This window comes from Pleurodeles waltl, chromosome 7 (genome assembly GCF_031143425.1).
Source record: "Pleurodeles waltl isolate 20211129_DDA chromosome 7, aPleWal1.hap1.20221129, whole genome shotgun sequence".
NCBI lineage: Eukaryota > Metazoa > Chordata > Amphibia > Caudata > Salamandridae > Pleurodeles > Pleurodeles waltl.
The window spans coordinates 1,114,868,260-1,114,891,309 of NC_090446.1; the positions used below are offsets into that span (position 1 = coordinate 1,114,868,260).

At 45.2% G+C, this 23,050-nt stretch overlaps 1 protein-coding gene across 4 annotated transcripts in view; it reads left to right on the top strand.

The window, feature by feature from the left end:
* TMEM104 (transmembrane protein 104) overlaps positions 1–23,050 on the top strand; it is a 358,378-nt gene that overhangs the window by 115,510 nt on the left and 219,818 nt on the right. For all 4 annotated transcript variants that reach the window (XM_069200086.1, XM_069200088.1, XM_069200085.1 and 1 more), the window contains exon 7: positions 4,373–4,472. In XM_069200086.1, coding sequence (XP_069056187.1) covers positions 4,373–4,472 — 100 coding nt within the window. The remainder of the gene's footprint in view (positions 1–4,372; positions 4,473–23,050) is intronic.

Consider the following 23,050-nt stretch of genomic DNA (forward strand, 5'->3'; position numbering starts at 1 on the left):
TAATCTGGGGCACCCTTGGCTACAACAACACCATTTAGTTAACTCAATTTATGTATTGCTACCACCCAGTAAAACCACTGAACCTGTATCATATCTGATGATGCACTCATCTGTTGATAGGTTAGTCTCATATGGCACTATTTTGCACTTGTAACAACTCTCAGGAACACAGTACCAGTTCCTTACCTGCTTACTAATAGCAGTTTGGATTTGTCTATAGACAGTATGCAATTCTTTCTTTTTCATTGACCTTTTGTCTATGTAATGTGAATGTTTCAGCACAAAATCTGGGCTTTGTGTTTTGTTTTTATTTGCATTCACCATTATGGCCTTTTCTAGAATTGGTTAAAACCTCAACATACAGATATATTGTGAATGTAGCTTTAACTTTGATGCTGCTTTATTAAGGTTTAGATACCTTCTTCAGATACACACTGCAGGTTTGCTGCCTTTCTGGGACGCTTAGCCTCCTGACAAATTTCAAGTCTTATCCCGTACAAGGCCTGGACCTGCTTTATCCCTTAACTTGGCCAAACCCTTCTTATTCAGAAGAGCCCACTCTCTTTGTGGTCTTACAGTCATTTGTAATCACCACATTCCTTCCATGTTCTATCAATAACGAAGCGCATATCAACCTCTCTGGAGTCAGAAGGATGGATGCCTTGGATTTCATGGTGCTATATTTTAAAGGTTCTGTATATGTGTGTCTATCAGAGCGCTTTGTGGATTTTGAGTGGTTCTCAATCTTCCTGTCCAACTCATTGTTTGGCATCTGTCTAGTACAATTGCTCATATTCTCCTTTGTTGTCATATAGGTTTGAGTGGCATGGTGCAAAAAGGTCAAGATGGATATGTAGCTTGGTGCCAGTGGAGGGGCCCACATTAATTATCTTTGTGGGTAATTGCAGTGAGTCCATACTATAGACAAGTTTAACATGACCATTGTAGGTTACTCTTTGAACAGAAGTTGATATGGTACTTTTGCCTTAGGTTTTGTTGAGTGCCATTTGATTTGGTGACTATTTCCAATGGTCCCACGTGTTGGCTTTCATAGGTCTTGAAATTTTATTTTTATTTTGTCCATAGGCTTTTGCCTATGCAACATGGTCTCTAATTATGGTCAACAACTCATTTGAAGATGTTAGGTCCGTCACTGTCTGGATAATCATCTCTGTCCTTAGTATCTTGCTTGATCCCGTGGCTTGGATAGATCGCGCTTAAATCCCTAAATTTGATCATCTCTATATCTCTCTATGTCTTGTCAAGCTTGAGCTCCATAGAGAAAATTGTCAGACTTGTGAACCCTTGGGGATCCCTGGAGACCCCTGAGTGTCACCTGAATGTCAATAATATTGCCTAGATTTTTACTCAGTGCAAGGGATGGTGAATGCATGACGTTTTAGTGGCATTACGACAAGACTTTTTTCCCTTCTGGCTCCGACCAGTTTATTGGCTTCTGGTTGGGCTTCATTGGTACCAATTCTGTAATGCTCTTTTTTTGGTAGTTATAAATTCTACTTCTGCGTGCTCCTCTTTCTAGTCCAATTTAATTTTTTCAGTTTTGACTCCTTTGGAGCTGGCTTCATGAAATTGGCTGTCACCCTGCCCCGTCTCCCCCCACTTCAGAGTCCCTCTGGCACCCCGTTTCCAAATACCATTGCTGATCAGTCCAGCTATATTTAGATCGTTTGGAACGGAAATTCTTGGCAAGGACTTTTGAATTTCTCCAGAGCATGAGTCAAGAAAATTAAAAGTGATTGAACTTGCATGACAGTGGGACTAACTGGCCCCCATGGATGGAGGATTGTAGAATGGCAGAGACATTCCCCAATCCAAACCACCATGCCTTTCAGTACCTAGGGCTATTGGGGACCTTCTCTTCTGCCTCTCCTTAGAATGTCAGACTAGTTGGGTTTGGGACTTTTTGTGTGGTGCATGAAGGCCACAGACCCTGCGGCAAGAAAGATGGCAGAGACCAAACGCTTGGAAGCAAAAGTCCCAGGTCTGCCACATCAGCACTAGAAAATCAGTGTCATGGCTCGGAAGAGCAGGAGCAAAGCTTAGCTGGCTGTCGAGTTGCACAACACACAAGAAGCTTGTTGGTGACCATTTGCACTCTTTTCTGTTTTTGGCAGCCACTGCATGATTGGGTTTGTAATGATGATCCTGACAGACAATCTCCTGCCTATAGAAAGGTAGAAGCACAGGACGTCAGTCAATAGTGGCCAGGGAGGCTCCGAAAACGGTTCAGTCTTTCACAATATTCTGTGGAATTTACCGACAGGTTGGGGGTAGTAGGGAGGATAACTGTAGCATCAGTAGTAGCAGCAGCAGTTTTAGGGCTGATCTTGAAAGTGACTGTTACTCCTAGTTCTTAAGCTCTCTTCTTTCCACATAAACTCCTGCTGAGCCCTCTGTCATCAGTCAAATCCACCAGACTGATAGGCTTCTTTTATACAGGGAATTGGGGAAGGTGCTCACTTATACAAGAAAAAAGGGTTCAGTTTTGTAAAACAACAATACATAAGTGTATAATTGCCTCGTAAACTTCCTTTACACAGCTTTTTCCAGCAGTTTCCGATCCGCCACTTTGTATCCAGTTACACAGAGGTTATAGTTAGAAGAAAGGATATAGGGTAGATGAAAATGTTGACATTAAAATATATCTTTATCCTTTTTCAATTTATCATGTCATTGACTCCATAGTTCTAAGAAAGTGTCAGTCTGTTTCTGAATAGCAGACAAGCTTTGAGGACTACAAAAGCTCCAACCTGGAAGAAAAGGTCTCTGTATAACTGGAGTGTACTTTGTTTACATTGCTTCTTCAGAAAAATGTAATTGATCCTGTCTTGGATTTATGCTCTCTCAATGAATGTGCACAAATAGTAAGATTTTAGATTTGTATCTATGCAGTAGATTATTAATGTGCAGCAGCTATGCTATTTGGGTGCACATATTAACACATTTGGTCATCTTATCATAGGGGAAACGCTGATGTTGAACCACAAAACCTGATTTCTGATTCAGACATCTCGATTTGACTACAGTGTGTGATGACTTAATGTTTTGATTTTATGTATTTGTGAATGCTTACTAATGGACTTCCTGTTACATACCACAGTGAATAGAAGATAACTTGAAAAGTATCTCACATTTCTTACATAGGGACACCATTGCCAATTTCAGGTATTGCTGTATGGAATCAATTCAAAGTTAGGCTTTATTTATTAACACAATAAATCATGTTCTGAAGACCGTTTATAGAGAATCAAGAGTGTGTACTCTTATTTAAGAAGATCATTCACAGTTAGAAGACACATGCTACAGAACTAAAAAACCCTCCTAAGCATGATGGCTTCCTGTGTACAACTGGTCTCTTCAGCTAGGATGTTGATAATGCAAATTTTTGGAACATTATGGCAACTAATGGACATTGTCTCAGGGTGATTCGGGGAAATATTGTGGTTATTGTAAAAGAAGTAGAACTCGCAGTACTCATGTAACTCCTTCAAGAAGGCAACAGGAAACAAGAACCAAAATCAAGAAGCATGAGCGGGTTAGACCATAGCTAAAGACTTAACACTCACAAGGCGGGAAGAATGTTAAAATGAATGCGCCTGAGCATTACCTCACATACCGGACTTCTGAGTATATGAATTAGCTCTACCTTAGTTTGATGTGATGGACAGCATGACAATGATTGACTTCATCATTGAATTTGAAGGCACATACTTAACCTGTAAGAGGAAGCTCGCATTTTGTGTGCTGAGCTATTTGAGTAAAAATCATTTTGCAGTTTACTTAACTTTCCTTTGACAAAAGAAGCTCCTCATGCTAGATAACTCTAATTAGAACATTGGAACCTTGGCAGCTCCATTGAAAACAATGGAGTGCTGCGGGCTTTTACTGGCCGGTAAAAGCCCACAGCACCAACATTCCAATGTTCGCTTTGTTCACAGCAGCAGCTGTGAGCAAAGCCTCACGGAGCCCAAGGGGGATTTTAATCCCCTCGGGCTTCGTGAGGAATTTGTTTTATTTAATAGAACATTCTGCCCTGAGTGGCAGAATGTTCTAATAGCCTTAGAACCCGCCGTAGCGGGCTCTACCGGCTATTAAAGGCCCTCTCCCTTGTTAAAGGCCCTCGCCTTCGGTGGTATCTTGCTAACTCAGCACCACAATTACACTACCTGTAGCTTCATCGCCAGCAGTGCACGGTGGGTGCTTTCAGTGCAGCAGATATCAGAAGGGACAATTAAAACAAGTTCAGAGTGAGGGTAGCAGAACAAGAGTCGTGGTGTGCGTTTCCTTGTATTTCTGAAGCCCTTTGAGTTTTCACTCCTTGTACTGATTGTTTTTCTTCTCTTTTCTATAGTGGGCATCAATTTGTTTTACTTTTGCATCATCATCTACCTGTATGGTGACCTGGCCATCTATGCAGCTGCTGTACCGATGTCGCTGATGCAGGTCACGTGGTAAGTTAACCCTCTGTCTGTCTGTGGAAAGTGAGGACTCAGTAACGTCTCCCAAGATTACTGAGCTTCACTTGTTCGAAACGCTGCCCTTTGACTGACTAACAACCTCAAGAAATGTGATTGTATTTTGCCCAATAATAGAAAATGTAATTGGTTTTCAGCTGCAAGGAGAATTTGCTTTTAAGTTTGGTTTGGTTTAGACATGTGTACATCAGTACTCTCATAGCCACGTGTGGCAAATCTAATACTCTTCACATCTTGGCTCGGCAGAGAATATCTTATGGATTTCTTGGGCCCAAGACATATCTACATTTGGGTGGGACCCCTGTCGAGAAGTTGAAGTCAGTAATTGTCAGACATGATACAGACAAAAAAACAAACTAAAATGTCAGCCCTCGTATATAGAAGAAGTATAAGGACCTGATTACAAGTGACCATTAAATCGCGTCTTTGCATAAACACCTTTGCACAGGGAACGTCGTTTTCAGTGGTGCGATGCTTATCATACTTGGTAATTACCAGGTGCGCTAAAGTTCACATCCTCCATTACATTTCAGCAGGTTCACGCCGCTGGAATTTAACCGCGGGAAAGGGCCCGCTGTTTACCAGGATATGTGCATTTTTGAGCAATAAGCAATAATCTGCATGTTATTCTTCAAAAAGTCAAAATAGCCGATAATTATCCCACCTGATAAATTCTGAACACCTTGGTCCAAGATTTTATCAGGTGCGATAATTATCACGTCCGATTTGGGCCATTTGTAATCAGGTCCTCTCTGTCAAATAGTATTGATTAATCGAGGTGATCTGAGTAAAATATGGGGTCTATTTGAGCTCTTGTATAACATTTCTTTTAACTATACTTTTTATGACCATTCAGAATATACTAGATATCATTTCTAGTGCAGTTGCATATTTATTTGTAAAGCATACCCCATTAAGCTTAATTACCGTAGAGGCAGCTTGTTACAGACTATTCATGGTTACATTGATTCGTCTTGCAGTGCACGAATAATAGGTAATGATATAAGGGCATTGTGTCATTCTCCTTCTTGCAACTCATGCAGTGATTGTAGGATAGACATAAAGCATGGTTCTGGACCAATCCTGTGATTACATGGTCTGTGTGTTAAATCATCCACAAAGTTCCAAGACAACCCATTGTCAATTCTAAAATATTCTTTGCGTTATTTTCGTAAGCTTATCCCAGTCCTTAAAAACGTTTATTATTAAAAAAAATCTCTTTTTCAACGATGTGTTATTCCTGTTTTTACCCATGCCAACACAACACACGTTTTGCAAGATAACCTCGCTTTATTAAGGCAATGACCTTCTGGTGATTAAAAAAAAAAACTTTTTACTTAATACAGAAAAATCACAAATCTTGTGTAATATATCATCAACTTAAACAGATCTCTTGAGACTCATAAGTTTCCCACTTTCCAGATTTTCATGTTGGGTCTATTTGTCCTGTAAATCACCCTTTAGGTCCAGATTTAGAACACATTGTTTTTTTAAAAAAAATTGTAAACGAATTTTGATAAAGTGTAAAAACAATCACGACATTCTCAGATCTATACAACCAAACAATACCAACATAAAATACCCCACACCCTACAGACAATAACTGTCGAAGTGACACCGTGCAAGATCCTGAAAAAATGTGTAATGGTTAAAAATATTCTCGACACCAATTTCTAGTTTCTCAGTGTAATGTTTGATAAAAAAAAAAGCTTCACAAGTATTTTAGTGAAACAGTCTCTGTGCTCGCAGTCTAGGTGGACAAGTCAATTCTTTTTGTTCATCTTCCATATATACCAGCACTGATTTCCCAATTTTGATAAGGTTGTCTCTGTTTTTGTCTATGTGTCCTATTAATTATTCCAAGGCCCTGGTTTCCCAAATTGCCAGCACTGTGTGCGTGCTCAGACTCTGGGTTTGTTTTCAATATTTAGCAGTGGGCATTCTTGCTATCGGTAGAAGTTGGTGAATCAACTGCCAGTTAGCTAGGAGTCTCCCCTCCCAATCTGTGGGGCGTAATCCCAATGTAGTCCTTCTGGTTCAACTGATAGAAAACCCCCTGTTATTTCCTTTATGGTTGCCAGAGCTTCCTTCCAAAAGTTTTGCAGCTTGAGCCAACTCCAGCCCACATCACATCCAACATTAATTCGTAGTGATATGAGGGAACATTTTGTGTAATTTGTCGGTGTGAGGTACAAGCCTGTCATATCCTTTATTGCAGATTCCCTTTGTCACCCCAATAGGTTGTACCTATATATTTTCTCCATAAAATGTTGCAAATTGAGTTACTGGTTGAGGGGGGTGAAACTTTACTCAAGCAGCAACCACACCTTTTGTGAGGGTGAAACGTAAGCAAGCCTCAGATTAACCTGTGCTTAACCATCAGGGAGCTCGGCACACAAGCTTAATTTAGGCTTAACAAGGCTTAATTTAGGTGCAATTTATAAAGTACTGATGCAGCATTTTAAACAGGTATCAAGTGAGAGCACACCACAAGAAACATCCCACATCAGTTTAGAAAAGAAGAGCACAATGTAATAAATAAATTGAGACCAAAACATCATAAATCTAATCAGTAGAACCCGAGACATAGCACGTTGCTCTGTGGGCTGTTTAGGGCCTACCCTTGGAATGACTTATATGTGTTAAAAGGATAAAAAGAAGGTTTAAGGCTGGCGAAAGGTTTATTTTGCGAGGTCGAAATGGCAGTTTAAACCTATCCGCACAGGCTGACATGGCAGGGTTGGGACATGTTTAAAATGGCTATTTAAGTGGATGGCACAATCCGTGCTGCAGGCGCACTAGTAGCATTAATTTACAGGCCCTAGGTACATGTAGTACCTCTTGCAAGTGAATTAAATGTGCTAATTGACTGTAAGCCAATTTCACCACGTTTTAGTGAGTGTGCACACAGTCTGCAGTGGCTAACAGTGATAATGTGCACAGTCCTAAAGCCAACAAAAACGGTATCAGCAAAAATGGAGGAGTAAGGCAACTAGTTCGGAGGGAAATAGCCCTAGGGGCTGACAGGTCTAATCATTTTAGTTTAGTTTAAAGTTATTACTGTAGCTTTAGGTGCTTAACATGTAGCCATAATCATATATATAAATGCCTCCTCAAAACCAAACCGCTGTTGTAAAACCTTCATGGGTCACCAGTCCACCCTGTAAAATGCTTTTTCTACATCCAGCACCATAAAGGCACCTTTTAGTGCTTTTTGGTTCGTTTTTTCGACAAGTTGGGCCATATGGCGTATATTATTGAAAGGTTGTCTTTCGGTTACAAATCCTGATTGATCTTCTTGAATCAACTGGGGAATAAATGGGGGTCACTTGTATTGCTGAAATCTTCATATAAATCTTAATGTCTAGATTAAGTAGTGTTATCCGTCTGTACTGTATGCCAAGCATTCCTAAACCAGACCCTTGCCTTGTATAGGGATTACCACAATAGTGGCATCCTCCATCGAGGGTGTGACCCTGTCAGTGGTGCGGAATGTATTGAATATGTCTTCATTTTTTTTTAAACCTTTATTTATGGAATTTTCAGTATTGACAAATACCCTGCAAACAGCCCCCGCAACCAGGGCACTGAGGCCTACCGGACATAAACACCAGTAATACAGTGATGATTATAGATTTGTGACTGCTACAACCCGGCAGACCTGAGTATACATTATGGGGGTATAGCCGGGTGGCGGACTTGCTGGCTACATGCAGCATCGGGATCTGATCGGAACGGCATCCCGGGGTTAACGCAAGAAGTCCACGCACGAAGTCGGGAATCCGGACATCCGTAGTCCCGGAAATCTGCCCATGGAGGCCGACCAGGAAGAGCAGAGAGCGGAGGAGGCTGAAGCCACCGGAGTCGGGAACACAGATATCCGGGTTCCCGAGAGCTACAAAAGTGAAGAAGGACCCCGCGCGCGCAGCAGAAGGAAAAGACGCCGTAACGAAAGACACGGGGAACACGGACAGAGGAGACAGTGGAGAAAACGCGAGGAGACTAGACTCTTACCTCGAGGAAAGAGGGACTCCTGCCTCCCGGGACAACTCCACGGAGGAACAACACGGTCCCAAGAAGCCTGAACTCCGCCAAGTCCCTGGAGGGACGTGGCTAAAGCAGGTACGGTCCTGCCTGAGGGAAAAATTACGGTCTATGGTGGGAAGGGAGGAGGGTGGAGAGGGCGAGTAGAGGGAAGAATGGAAGGGAGTTTGGGAAAAGAAAGTGTCATAGTGTAAGAGAAGCACAGAAATAGAGAGGCTCTATACTTATGAACAAAAAGCTTAAGTCCACAGAGGTGAAGTGACGGGCCCTATTACCCCCCCCCCCCCCCACACCCTTTCCAAGCTCTCTCTCTCTCTCTCTCTCTCTCTCTCTCTCTCTCTCTCTCTCTCTCTCTTCCTTCCCCCCCCCCCCCCCCCAATACAGATCAGTTCACGGACACATGACTTACCTGCTTTTCGTTCCTCTTTTTCTGGTCTTCCTGATAATACCACCGTCGGAGAATCATCTTCAGGCACTGGGAATCATGAGAGGGAGAAAAGAACCGAGTAGATCACCAACCATAAAGAACACAGATAGTGACTGTTATAAAGACATAAGTGAATCATAATAAAATCATGTATATTCACCCACCTACCTGAGTGTCGTGTTACTCCCTATCGCTATACCCACTGCCACAGTGGTGTCAGAAGTGGGATTTTGAAATAGCGATAGAGGATAGACCACAGAGGACAATATGGAAGTAAAACCCACACTGGAAGATATGATACAGCAACTGGCAGAAGGCCAACGCCATCTTCAAATGGTATGGGGGGCCCAACAAAGGGAAGCCAAGGAAGATAGAGAGGCCCTCCAGAATGCATTAACAAGTCAGGCCACTATTATGGCAAATAATGTGTTGGTGCACGAAACGGCCCTACAAAAGCTAACGGACACCATTTATGCTAGTAAGGTCCTCCCTAACGTACAGAGTTCGGTCCTCCAAAAGTATCAGGAGGGGGAGGACCCCGAGGCATTCTTTACAAACTTTGAAAGGGTGGCTTCCTCCGCCCAATGGCCCGAAGAACGCTGGGGTAAATATGTGGCCCCCTTATTAACGGGTATCCTACAAACTGCATATCAAGCAGCCAATCCAGATGGGACAACTCTATATAAAGACATCAAAAAGAGTATCCTAGAGCGGGTAGGACACGACGTAGAGTACTACCGCCTACGATTTCGGAAAATAAAATGGGGCCCTACCGAAGACCCTCGGACATTATATTATAAAGTAAAGGACCTAGGACTCAAATGGTTAGGTCCCATAGGCACGGAAAGGGAAGATGTTATAAAAGCGGTTATCCTGGAACAATATTTGGAATCCCTTCCTCCGCTCACCCGTAGTTGGATCCGACCGCACCCTAACGTCGATACAACTATGGCAGTTGATCTGGCCTGTGCCTACCACAGGTCGACCGAGTTTAAGAGTAGAACCTCTAAAATAACAAGTCCTTCGACCCGACCTCAGACAGTACCTACTCGGTCCTTTCCCCGCAAAACTGTTGAGGACGCTACTTTTCCCAGAGCAGGTGAAAAACCTCAGTGCTACAGTTGTGGTGAATGGGGACACAGAGCGCGGGTATGCCCTCACAAGGAAGACAAAACAGAACCTATTGAAATCGGGATTACTAGGGGAAGAGTCCTATGCACAGGGGAAGGTAACCCCAGATATATGCAGGAGATAAAAGTCAACAGAAAAACCATTACAGCCCTGATAGATTCAGGTTGTAGTCAGTCTGTCCTCAGAACTGGTGTGGTAGACCTGCCAGAATATCAGTCACCACAATGGGTTTCCATATGCTGTATCCACGGGGACAAAAGAGAATATCCCCTGGCCTCCGTTCGTCTCGAGTGGGAAGGGAGACAGGATGAGGTCCAAATGGGGGTTATGGACCGTTTGGTCAAAGAATGTATTTTAGGGACAGACTATAGACACTTTCCTGAGGTATTACAGAGAGTAAAAACCAGAATCCAATCAGACTCTTGGTGGGCAGAGGCTCCCTTTTTAGGTATAACAATAGAGAGTGAACCTCTCCGTTAAAGACCCACTAAACGAGAGAAAAGGCGCGAGAAACAACTCTATTGGACACAGGAGAAGGAAGAGGACCAAAGGAAGGTCATGGGTACTATCCCCACTCCCTTACCCTCATTCCGGGGCAGTCAACGGGAAGACCCATCCCTTTAAAATGCATGAAAAGCAGCCAAAACAGAAAGTACAGGCGAGGTGGGTCCATATTTCCTTATCCACAAAAACCTCCTGTACCGAGTTATCAAACATGATAGTAATGAGAAAAGACAATTAGTTGTACCCGAACCCTACCGTACACAGGTGCTCTATCTTGCTCACAATGAACCGGGAGGGGGTCACTATGGCAGAGAGAAAACGGAGGAATATTTATAACGCAGGTTTTATTGGCCGGGGGTTTATGCACATATCTGACGATATTGTACCCAATGTCCCAAATGTCAACTAGTAGATCCAGGACCCCAGAGAAAAGCACACTTACAACCCTTACCTATTATAGACATTCCCTTTTCCAGAGTTGGGATGGACTTGATAGGCCCCCTCCTCCCGTCCACCAAAGGGCATACATACATTTTGGTTCTCGTTGACTACGCCACCAGGTATCCAGAAGCCATACCCCTCGCTAGCATGACGACCAGAAATGTAGCCCAGGCCATGATTGGCTTCTTTTCCAGAGTTGGGCTCCCTAACGAAATCTTAACTGATCAAGGTACCCCGTTCATGTCAGCCTTAATGGCGCACATCTGTAAGACTTTGGGAGTTAAACAGCTTAAAACCTCGGTATATCATCCACAAACCGATGGCCTAGTCGAACGATATAACCATACTATAAAATCATTATTGAAGAAAACCGTCTCAGAATCGAGGCGAGACTGGGATCGGAAACTCCAACTGGTCCTTTACGCCATATGGTCCCATGAACAAGCCTCCACGGGACACAGTCCTTTCGAGCTCGTTTTCGGGCGACAACCCCGCAGTTTACTAGATATGGCGGCCGAGACATGGGAAGAGGAAGAAGAAGGCGAAAAGCCCCTTTTAGACTATGTCCAAGAACTTAAGTCACAATTACAAACGGTATGGGAAGACTTCCGTAGTCATATGGAGAGCGCTCAGAGCAAACAAAAGAGTTATAATGACCAGGGTACGAAAACAAGACAATTCCAGCCCAACGATAAAGTCCTCATACTACGTCCCAGTTCTGACAACAAACTGTTAGCCAAATGGCAGGGCCCCTATACCGTATTAAAAACGTTTTTTCCTGTTACCTACCTCATAGAATTGTCAAAGAACCCAAAATGAGTACGAATCTATCATATCAACTTTCTGAAGAAATTGGAGGAGCCCAATATGTCCGCAACCCCTGCAGCTACGGGGTTGTTGATCGCACCCGGAAAACCCTTAGATAGTGAACTGTGCCCCACCAACCCGGATACGTCCCTGTAACGACCCCAGATTAATCCTGAGATACCAGAGCACCAACAAAGACAGCTGGACTGCCTCCTGGCCCAGCATACCAGTTTTTTCTCAGAGAAACACGGCAAAACAACTTTAATACAACACCATATTAGAACCCCAGAGGGGCAAACAGTACATCAACGGTCCTACCGTATCCCAGAGGCCCGACGACATCTAATTGAGCAAGAAGTCAAAACCATGCTACAGATGAAAGTGATAGAACCATCTGTCAGCCCGTGGTGTTCACCCGTCGTATCAGTACCGAAACCAGATGGATCTATCCGTTTCTGTATTGACTTTCGCCGGTTGAATGCCATATCCCTTTTCGATACATACCCCATTCCCCGAGTCGACGATCTACTTGAAAAACTAGGCAAGGCCCGATATATGTAAACTCTCGATCTAACAAAAGGCTATTGGCAAATACCCCTGGCTCCGGCGGACCGGGAAAAGACGGCTTTCTCGACACCCTCAGGGCTTTACCAATTCACAGTACTTCCGTTTGGCCTTCGTGGTGCTCTGGCTACCTTTCAAAGGTTAATGGACCACCTCTTAAGACCCCTTCAAGATTGTGCAGTCGCCTATCTAGATGATATAGTGGTCTTCAGCAAAACATGGGAAGACCATCTCAACCATCTAAACCGGGTTTTCCATGCTCTACGCGTAGCAGGTCTTACAGCTAACCCAAAAAAGTGTCACCTGGCCCATGATCACATCGCATACCTGGGGTATTTTATAGGGAAGGGACAACTACGGCCTCAGACAAATAAAGTAGAGGCCATCCAACAGGTACCTATTCCAACAACAAAGAAGGATCTCCGTTCCTTTCTGGGTCTAATAGGCTATTACCGACGGTTTATACCCAGATATTCCACAATAGCAGCACCCCTTACTGACCTGTTACAGAAAACCCAACCGTCCAAATTACCAACCTTGACAGCAGAGCAACTATCTAGTTTCCAACATCTAAAATATTGCCTCACGACTGAGACAGTTTTAAGGTGCCCTGACTTTACTAAAACCTTTCACCTCCAAACCGATGCCTCAGACGTTGGATTAGGGGCAGTGTTGTCTCAAACAGACGAAAACGATCATAACCATCCCATTGTATTAATTAGTAGGAAGCTATTGCCTAGAGAACGACATTATCCAATAGTCGAGAGGGAATGTTTAGCCATTAAATGGGCCATTGAGAATCTACAATACTACCTTCTGGGACATCCCTTTATTCTGTATACAGACCATGCACCTCTCACCTGGTTGGCCTCCAGCAAGAACACAAACTCACGCATCCTCAGATGGTTTATGGAACTCCAACCCTTTTCATTTCAGGTCTGTCACATTTCAGGGAATCTCCAGTGTGCTGCAGACTATTTATCACGCTATCCCGGAAACATGGTACTGCATCAGTCCCGTCCTTGGGAAGGGAGATGTAGCCGGGTGGCGTACTTACCGGCTACATGCAGCATTGGGATCCGATCAGAACGGCATCCTGGGGTTAACGCAAGAAGCCCTCTCACCGAAGTTGGGAATCCGGACATCCGGATTCCCGGAAATCTGCCCATGGAGGACGACCAGGAAGAGCAGAGAGCGGAGGAGGCTGAAGCCGCCGGAGTCGGAACCCGGGTATCCGGGTTCCCGAGAGCTACAAAAGTGAAGAAGGACTGCACGCGCGGCACGCAGCAGAAGGAAAAGACGCCGAAATGAAAGACACGGGGAACATGCACAGAGGAGACAGCGGAGAAAACGCGAGGAGACTAGACTCTTACCTCAAGGAAAGAGGAACTCCTGCCTCCCGGGATAACTCCACGGAGGAACAACACGGTCCCAAGAATCCTGAACTCTGCCACGTCCCTGGAGGGACGTGGCTAAAGCAGGTACAGTCCTGCCTGAGGGAAAAATTACGGTCTATGGTGGAAAAGGAGGAGGGGGGGAGAGGGCGAGTAGAGGGAAGATTGAAGGGGAGTTTGGGAAGAGAAAACATCATAGTGTAAGAGAAGCACAAAAGGTTGAGCACAGAAATAGAGAGGCTCTATACTTATAAACAAAAAGCTTAAGTCCATAGAGGTGAAGTGACGGGTCCTATCACACCCCCCCCCCCTCCTCCAAGCACTCCTATTTTTTTCTTTTCCCCTCAGGAGTGGAAATATATATCCTAATCTCTCGCTCCTCTCGCTCCTCTCTCTCTCTCGCTCCTCTCGCTCCTCTCTCTCTCTCTCTCTCTCTCTCTCTCACAAGAACACAAACTTGCGCATCCTCAGATGGTTTATGGAACTCCAACCCTTTTCATTTTAGGTCTGTCACATTCCAGGGAATCTCCAGTGTGCTGCAGACTATTAATCACGCTATCCCGGAAACACGGTACTGCATCAGTCTGTCTCTCTCTCTCTCTCTCTCTCTCTCTCCCTCTCTCTCTCTCTCTCTCTCTCCGTCTCCCTCTCCCTCTCCCTCTCCCTCTCCCTCTCCACCCTCCCTCTCCACCCTCCCTACACGATAAAAGAACACAGATCAGTTCGCAGACACACGGCTTACCTGCTTTTTGTTCCTCATTTTCTGGTCTTTCTGATAATACCACCGTCGGACAATCATCTTCAGGCACCGGGAATCCTGAGAGGGAGAATAGAACCGAGGAGATCACCAACCATAAAGAACACAGATAGTGACTGTTATAAAGACATAAGTGAATCATAATAAAATCACGTATATTGACCCACCTACCTGAGTGTCGTGTTACTCCCTATCGCTATACCCACTGCCACAGGGGGTCATTTCGATGTAAGCGGTTCCATAGCCGCCATGTTGGCAGTAGCGGTCGTACCGCCATAAGCTGGTGGAGAAGACCGCCAAATTATGACCATGACTGTATTCACAACAGAATACAGCCAAAGCACTGCCGGCACCGCCAGTGCGCTCAGACGGCGGGAGGCAACTTCAGGCCAGTAGAGACGATGTTACCGCCAGACATATTACGAAGTTGCACACAGCCAATGTTTCCACCGTGGTCGTACCACCACAAAAACCATGGTGGAAACCAACAGTATAAATGGATACACCCACCTTAAGGAAGCCACACCTGTCTGGAGCCACCATGGAACCTGAACTACATGTCTTCCCGCTGCTCCTGCTCGCCCAACGACTCCGGAACCAGCGACGACGACAACGGCAGCAACCGTGAGTACACCAACTTACCTGTCACTGTTGCATAATGGCACGGTCACAAAGCGCACACAGCATACACATCCAGAACGGGTGGGGAGGGCGACACATACACATACTCCTACACTGACACGCAGATTCACACACAGCCATATACACACACGCACAGCCTTAGGACACACACCACGGCCAATACACACTACGAAAACACATAGCGGGCCGCAGACACACAGCACTGGCACTGTCAAATATAACAACACACAACATCAACAAACTACACAACAACCACAACACCTCAAATGCACAGTGACTACGCCACAACTCACACCCTCACCTGACAATACATATATGTAGCACAACGTAACACCACCATTGTACCAGGACATACAGTCACACAGCCATACAACGAGGCATATGTCACACCACAGAAACAAACCACATTGCGGTTCAGACATACCAATTACCCCTCACACACACATACAGTACAACCACACAAAGGCACACACACTCCAAATCACTACAGCCAACACAATCGGTCCACACAATATCAACCTAAATGTATGTCCCACACACATACATGCCCAACACACCATACCAGCCACCACTGCGGGAGAAATGCAAAGAAGCAACTCAAACACAACAGGTAGCACAACCAGTACACACACATAACACACTCACACACATTCTGAAGCAGGCAAGACCATAACAGCCATGAGGAATGAAAGGCAGAACAAAGATGATAACGTTGAAACCAACATCTGGTTGGCCCAGATGTATGTATATAAATAATGATAAAAACATTTTAGATATCAGTATTCACAAATATAAAATGCCTTAGGCCAGTCCCAAAATCGAAAGTGCAACATGCACAGCTGGCATGTCAGACTGCCCCAATTTGAATCCTAACTGCTAAATTACCACCACGGGCAGGGGCATAAAGGAGGCAGGCAGGCATCTCAGGGATTGGAAGGGGGGGGGCGTGAAGGTGAAGGTTTGGGTCTAGGTTTGGAAGAGGGGTCTTTGGGCTTGGGAGGTGGGGGCTTTGGCCATGGCTTAGGGGAGGGCTAGGAACACTTTGGAGGGGTGGACTTCTTGGGGGGGAGGGGCATGGGAACTTGCAGGAGAGTACCGGGACGTGGAGGGGCTGGACTTGGGGAGGGAAAAGGATCTTTTGTGAGGTCACACGGGGTGGGAGAGGAGTAGGGAAAAGTTTTAACTCCAAGAGGAAAAACGTTTAGACACATGGGACGGTCCTGGCCAAAAGAGTTTGGGAGTGGAGGGTGAAGGGAGTGCTTGTAGGAGGGGCCTTGGTGGATGTCTTGGGTGCAAGTTTGTGCAAGGAATGCTTGTGTGTCCTGGGTGTCTGTTGGGTGGGTGAGTGTGGGCATTTATGTGTATTGGGAGGAGGTGGGGTGGAGGAGCTGGGAGTTGCCATGCTGGATGGGTGAGTGTCTGTTGGGGTGGTGACTGCAGGTATGGTGGATGTGCTGCATGTGGGTGTGTCGTGATTGTGGTGGTTGCAGATGTGGTGACGGGTCGATGTCTGCGGGTCTGCTATTGTGCTGACTGTGGGTAGGATTCAAGTTGTTACTGGATCTGTGAATGTTGGTGTGGTGTCTGCTGGTGTGTCAGGTGTAGTGGATGTGGAGGTGGGGGAGTCTGTGCAGGTAGTGGATGTTGGTGTGTCTGCAGGTGGGTGTCGTCTGTGTGCATACCGATGGTGGGTCTTGTGGTGCTTGTGCTTGACTACGGTATCCTTGTCTGTTGAGGTGCATTCATGCTTGTCTGTCTGTGTGCTTTGGCTGGGGCGGCGAAGAGGGGTGTGGGACTGGGTAGAGGAAGATGGAGGGGGCACGTAAGACAAAGTTTAACAGGCGGCCGTCAGTGCGGAGGCCAGAGCCTGAAAGGATCTCTTTCGGCCAGTTAGTGCACTGTGAATGTCCTCCAGGAATGTATTGCTCTGTTGGACTTGAGTTGCAAGTCCATGGATGGCATTCACGATCGACTGACCCGCAGAGATGGATCTCATGAGGTCATTAGTCTCCTCACTGAGGGCAGCAGGGCTGACTGGGGAAGAGGTGGCTGTGGCAAAGGAGACGCCCAACCTCTTGAGTGAGCGGGCATGGACAACTGGGTGGGGAGCTACCGGGAGGGTGGTGGTAGTAAGGGGGATGGCGGACAAAGATGGTCCTGGGGTGGTCCCAGATGTGTCCGCCACCACCAGGGAGTGTCTACTGTTGGAGGATTCCGATGATGATCCGGTGGCACTCCCCTTGCCCTCTGGGCCACTGGCTGCCTCGCTGACGCTGGTCACAGCTCTCCGTGTCCCATTGCCAGCAGCATCCCCACTCGTCTGTGCCCCGTCTCCTTCGCCTGCCGATGCTGATGCACACAAATAGAGAGAGTGGGAGGGAGAGTCAGCAAAGGAGAGAAAGGGTTATCACATTCCTTACATACACACATGAATACATGCAGTACTGCTGGTGAACATGTGCAGGCTAGACTATCTCCGTTGGCATTACACATATACTACATCATGTCACATCATGTTAATACTATCCACCCCTTAAGGCCATCCCTCAAACCAACATCACATTTTGAGTAAGTTAGCATGACTGGAGTAATCCGTCTGTACGCCTGTAAAGTCATGTCAACATGCTACTCATGCCCTTGCAGAAGTAGATATATCATGCATATTCCAGATCCTATCTCTCCATACTCCTATCACCTTTTGGAAGCAGATGAGTGATCCCAACACGTCATGCATGTCCTGAAACTACAACTGACCAGTCCATCTCAATTACTAATGTCCCTTGAAAGTGCAGATTACCCAATTCACATCCCACACAGCACATGACATAAATAGCGTATTGCTGGCTGACCCCCATAAATAAATGGCAACATGAACTGATCAAGCCACAAGTTGCCACTCCCATACAGGTGACAACTGAGAAATATATAGAAAACATGTCTGGAGAACAACCATGGCATGGCATCCACACAATCACAGAGGAATATCTGCACACACTAAACAAAGGTACACCACATCACTTCATTATTGCACATGCAGCTACAATGGCCTACATAGCACCAATTACACATCCATAGGCAATCACTGAGTGCAGTGTCACAGCAACTACACTACATGCAGCCACTATAGACATCATAGGCCAGCTGCCATTCCACCTGACATGCAGTTAAAGTTCCAGGACTTGGCAACATGAGTACACCGGCATCAGTCACACCATACCTGACATGTGATTACATATACCTAACTGAAGACTACACAATTGTCACATGGAACGTACATGTACACATGATTTACACATGGCCCTACACGACTCCCAGTGCATTAAAAACATCTTCCATTACAACTCATACCTACTTTCGACATAGTGGTACAACCAGACCATCACTTCATGACCACATAAGTGATGCAATACATAATCCTCACCTGACTGGACACATCAGCTTAGCCCAGGGTAACATATATTGTCCTACTCTACATGGTGTGCCCCCAATTAACCATTGAGACATGATGTAGCCCGCATATTACCAAGGTTACAAAGGATGTTGTAGGGCATTTGCACACATACCATTGACATCACATATTGTATAAGAGGCTGGCTCTGCCAACCCACTTACCTTCTCTATAACCCACCCATTGGGACAGAGATGAAATGCTCACATCAGTCACATGGAAAAGTAATTGTATTATGAATACACAAAGCAGATCCCCCCCCCCCCAAAGTAGAATGTCCCTTCGTTGCTACCTTCACATACCCCATTTAATGGAGATGAATGGACAATGGAGTTACAACACCAAACACAGACATATACTGGCCTAGACGGGCCATAACTGTGTTGTACATGAGATGGCAGCATCAGATGGAGTTCAGACCCTTACCAGTAAAAAGTAATGTGTGGAGCCTGTACCACATAAGTGACTCAGCCTGTTGCTACAACAGGTGATCAGCACAGATGGGAGTGGTCAGACACCTTAGAGCCACTGATGCACAAATGCAGAGGGATGGTCTGGGATAGGCTAAATGGGTATGGTGAAACACCAGCTCACATGTATAGGAATGGCAAGATGTGCAACACGTGTCATTGACGTTAGGGCATTTCCACATGCAGTCGGAATGATGTCTTTATATATGATTCCAAAACTCAGATGGGTTTCTGTAACTATCTGATACTTGACATTGTAAATTGACTCTGGTGAGTAGTCAGGCTTGGTAGTAGTTTCACAATATGGCTGAACATTTCACAAAGATGTCACATACGGGACAGAGTATGTGGGTATGTTCGGCTAATACTCCTGTCTCTGGATCTTGTTTATGTGCATGGAGTCTAACATCTTACTTTCCAACCCATGGTCGGTCCACTACAGGTTTGGGGATATAGATCAGTGTCCATTTTGAATAGTTACAGGGCTGTAGTTGTGTTTTGCCTTTCTTGCTGTTGTGGTGTGCCATCGCATTGCTGTCATTGCCATGTACTGGACATGCATAAAATGTGACCTGATGTGCACATTGCAGGTTCGCATTAAAGGGTTGGTGCATTGTGGGAGTTGTAGGCCTAGGATTAGGCTGTGGTGTCTGTGCCCTTGCCAAGGGCTGTGTGGTCAATAGGGCTGTGTGGGGGTGATGGCATGCAGCAGAGGGGCATTGGGTGATTGGCAGGTAGGTGTAGTGGGACTTTCAGTGAATTATGGGGTATTTGAGAGGTGTGAGGAAGCATGCAGGACACAGCAATTGTGTTACTCCAATCCCCCAGGTATTCCAGTCAGGCCCTCAGATGTGAAGTGTGGGGGTGGAGGTCGGACCAGTCTTCTGCACGACTATTTGGTGTCTCGATGCCATGGAACTCACCTTCCCCCGTAGGTAGCTCCACCTCTTCCTGATGTTCCTTTTGCGTGGATGGCTGCCCACTGAGTTCACCCTTTCTATTATTCTTTGCCATAACTCAATTTTCCTGGCAATTGATGTTAGCTGGACCTGTGCTCCAAACAATTTCATCCACCATGACCCTCAACCCATCGTCAGTGAATCTTGTGTGCTTTTGTGGGGCCATGTTTGAGACTGTGTTTATGGTGTGGTGGGTGTTGTGTATGAAAGGGTGCTTTGTTGGGTAAATTATGGGATGTGGTGGTGCGTTGTGAGGGATGGACGGTCATAGCAGAATGTGTCTGCTCGTTATGTGTGTGTTGTGTTTGTTTATTAGATGTGCGATGCCTGTGATGTGTGTGCCTATAGTATTAGGGTGCTCTTTCTGTCTGTGTGCCTGCTCTCAGTGTCTCTGTATAGCGTTTTAGTTGTAAAGGGTTGTATGAGGGTGTGTTACATAGTGCAGTATGTAGGTGTGTGGATTTGTGTCAGGTGGTGTTGTCTTCTGTCAGTGGTGGTTTCTGACCGCGGCGGTTCGCACTGCCAATGTTTTACTGCCATGGAGAACCGTGGTGCTGATTAGTGGATCGTAATCTGTTGGGCGAATTTATGTTGTGCTGGCGGTGCTGGTGGTGGGACCGCCTCTTTCCCGCCCACCAGTGTCCTGGCGGTTTTGGAAATTTGGCAGTTTTTTTGGCAGTCTTCACGGTGTGGTTTGTAATACGGCGGTCGAATGACCGCCAACATGGCAGTCTTTTGACGGCCACCACCGCCGCGGTCTTACCTAAAGACCGCCAGGATCATGATGAGGCCTTTTGTCTTTAAATATTAGTGTAAGTTTACCTGTATATAGTTTATAAATTTCCCCACCAAATACATTTGGCACCGGAGTTTTGGGTCATTGGAGGGTTTCGATTACCGCTCCTATTTCCACTTCCTAAATGGGACCTTCCAGTTTTTAGAGTTGGGAATCAGTTATGTTAGGGAATTGTAGGTCCCATAGGTAATTTTGTATTGTCTGGGGTGTAATCTCTTTTAGGGTATTAAGTTGCGTATAGTAGTGTTTAAATAGGTTTGCCTTTTGTTTTCAGTCTTAGGTAAAATGCCTCTGTGGCATGACAAAGCTTAATATACTGTCTTATTGTCTGGCTTTGAGTTTATTCACTACTATGGGACGTACTTTGTTACCTACATCACAAACCATAGTAAGCATAAGCAGTTTTCTTCATTCATAGGTAAAATGGCCCTGTGGCGTGCAAAAGCCTAATGTACTGTCTTTGTTTTGTCTGGCTTTGATTTTATTCACTAGTATGGGATTTGCTTTTTTACCTACATCATAAACCCTACTCCTAAGAATGAGTAGTTTTCTTTCAGCCTTATTGATCTGGAGGTTTCAAAGTTGACCTCTTTGTGAGTGTTCTCACGTCTGCTCTGGAGACAGTTTTCTCATGCTTATCCTCAGCATGTTGCAGTTCTTTTTCTAACCTATTGCGTATTAGATTTATTTCCCATTTAGCAAAGGAGGCCTTGGCAATCAACTTCACTCTAAGTATAGGCTTAAAAGCATCCCAATAGATGCTCAGGGAAGTGTCTGCCATTTGGTTGGTGGCCATATACTCTAAAGCAATCTTGTAATAGACATGATATTTCCTGAGTCTCCATCGTCTTTCTGAATGTTGTTGGAGAAACTGGGCATGGTCGGAGATTGCAATGACTTCAGTCCCTGTGTCCTGTCACTGAGGGCATTGCTATGCCTGCAACACGGATCATACCAATTCTTGAGCTGGATTTATGTGTGTTTGAGTAGAGTTCATATTCCTTACGTGGATGAATTGCCCTACATGCATCAATTAGCCCCAATTTCTTAAGTGTATCTGGTATGTCTTCTGTCATTTCGCTAGTAGCTGCCCAGTTAGATGTTGTTCTATCCAGTGTGGCATGTTGAACTGTGTTGAAATCGCCAGTCTGTATTGTCAGCCCTTCTTTAAATACCCAGACTTGGGTCCCGTGCTCACTGTGCCACTGGGTTCAAGCTAGCCTGGCTGATGAGGGGTGATACCCCAAAACCGGTCCCAGGATGCTCGTTTCCAGTTCAGGGAGGACCTGGCTTGGCAGTTCGGGCTGGACTGTTCCCATGGAGAGCAGGGTCAAGACTGATTGGCATATGTCCGGGTCCAAGCTGTGTTGGCATGGTGAGCAAAACAATGGATTTAACCCAGTTATGTGACTGGAGGTGAGTGTTTGAAAAGTTTCAGCACTCCTTCCATCATCCTTTTGTGTTGTCTAATCTAACAGGCCTCAGGCAGCAACTGTATCCCTTTAGTTACACCTGTCTGAAAGCTCCTTACCTCTGGCAATAAAAGTATACTTCAACTACTATGGGGGGGGGGGGAAAGCGTAGTATTTTGGAAGAAAGATATCCTAGGTTGTGAAGCACCATTCTGAATGTCTTAGTTTTACACACACGGAAACGGGTCACTGTGTTATATGCTTTCAAAATAATTTATATGAGTATGATAGCTGGCATCTAGGGCATTCAGTATTGGAAGCACATTTTAAACTGCATTTGTTTTAATGAGTTATAATGACCGTGACACACTCAGACTTTATGCATACGTGTGGAGTAAATGTCCAACTTTTTCTGAAAATCTCAAAACATTCCAAACAGAGAAGCTTTTGTAACATGTAAGTAATGGTAACATATATACTTTTACTCATTTACACTTGCTAACTCTTTGTTTCACCAAGGGAAAACTACTTTTCCTTTTGGAAAAGCTTTTCCCCTAATCTTTCTCACCCATGTCCAGTTGTGGGAATGTTTTCCCACTTTCCAACCATGGATAGAGGGCAACTCCAGCCTTTGACTTCAGTAAGTCTGTAACGACATGCAGGCTAGAGATGTGCTTGTCAGTGGTTAGTGGATATCCACAAACCAGATGCTGCTGCATAAGCTCTTGTCACACACAAATCAATCACAGTTCAGACAG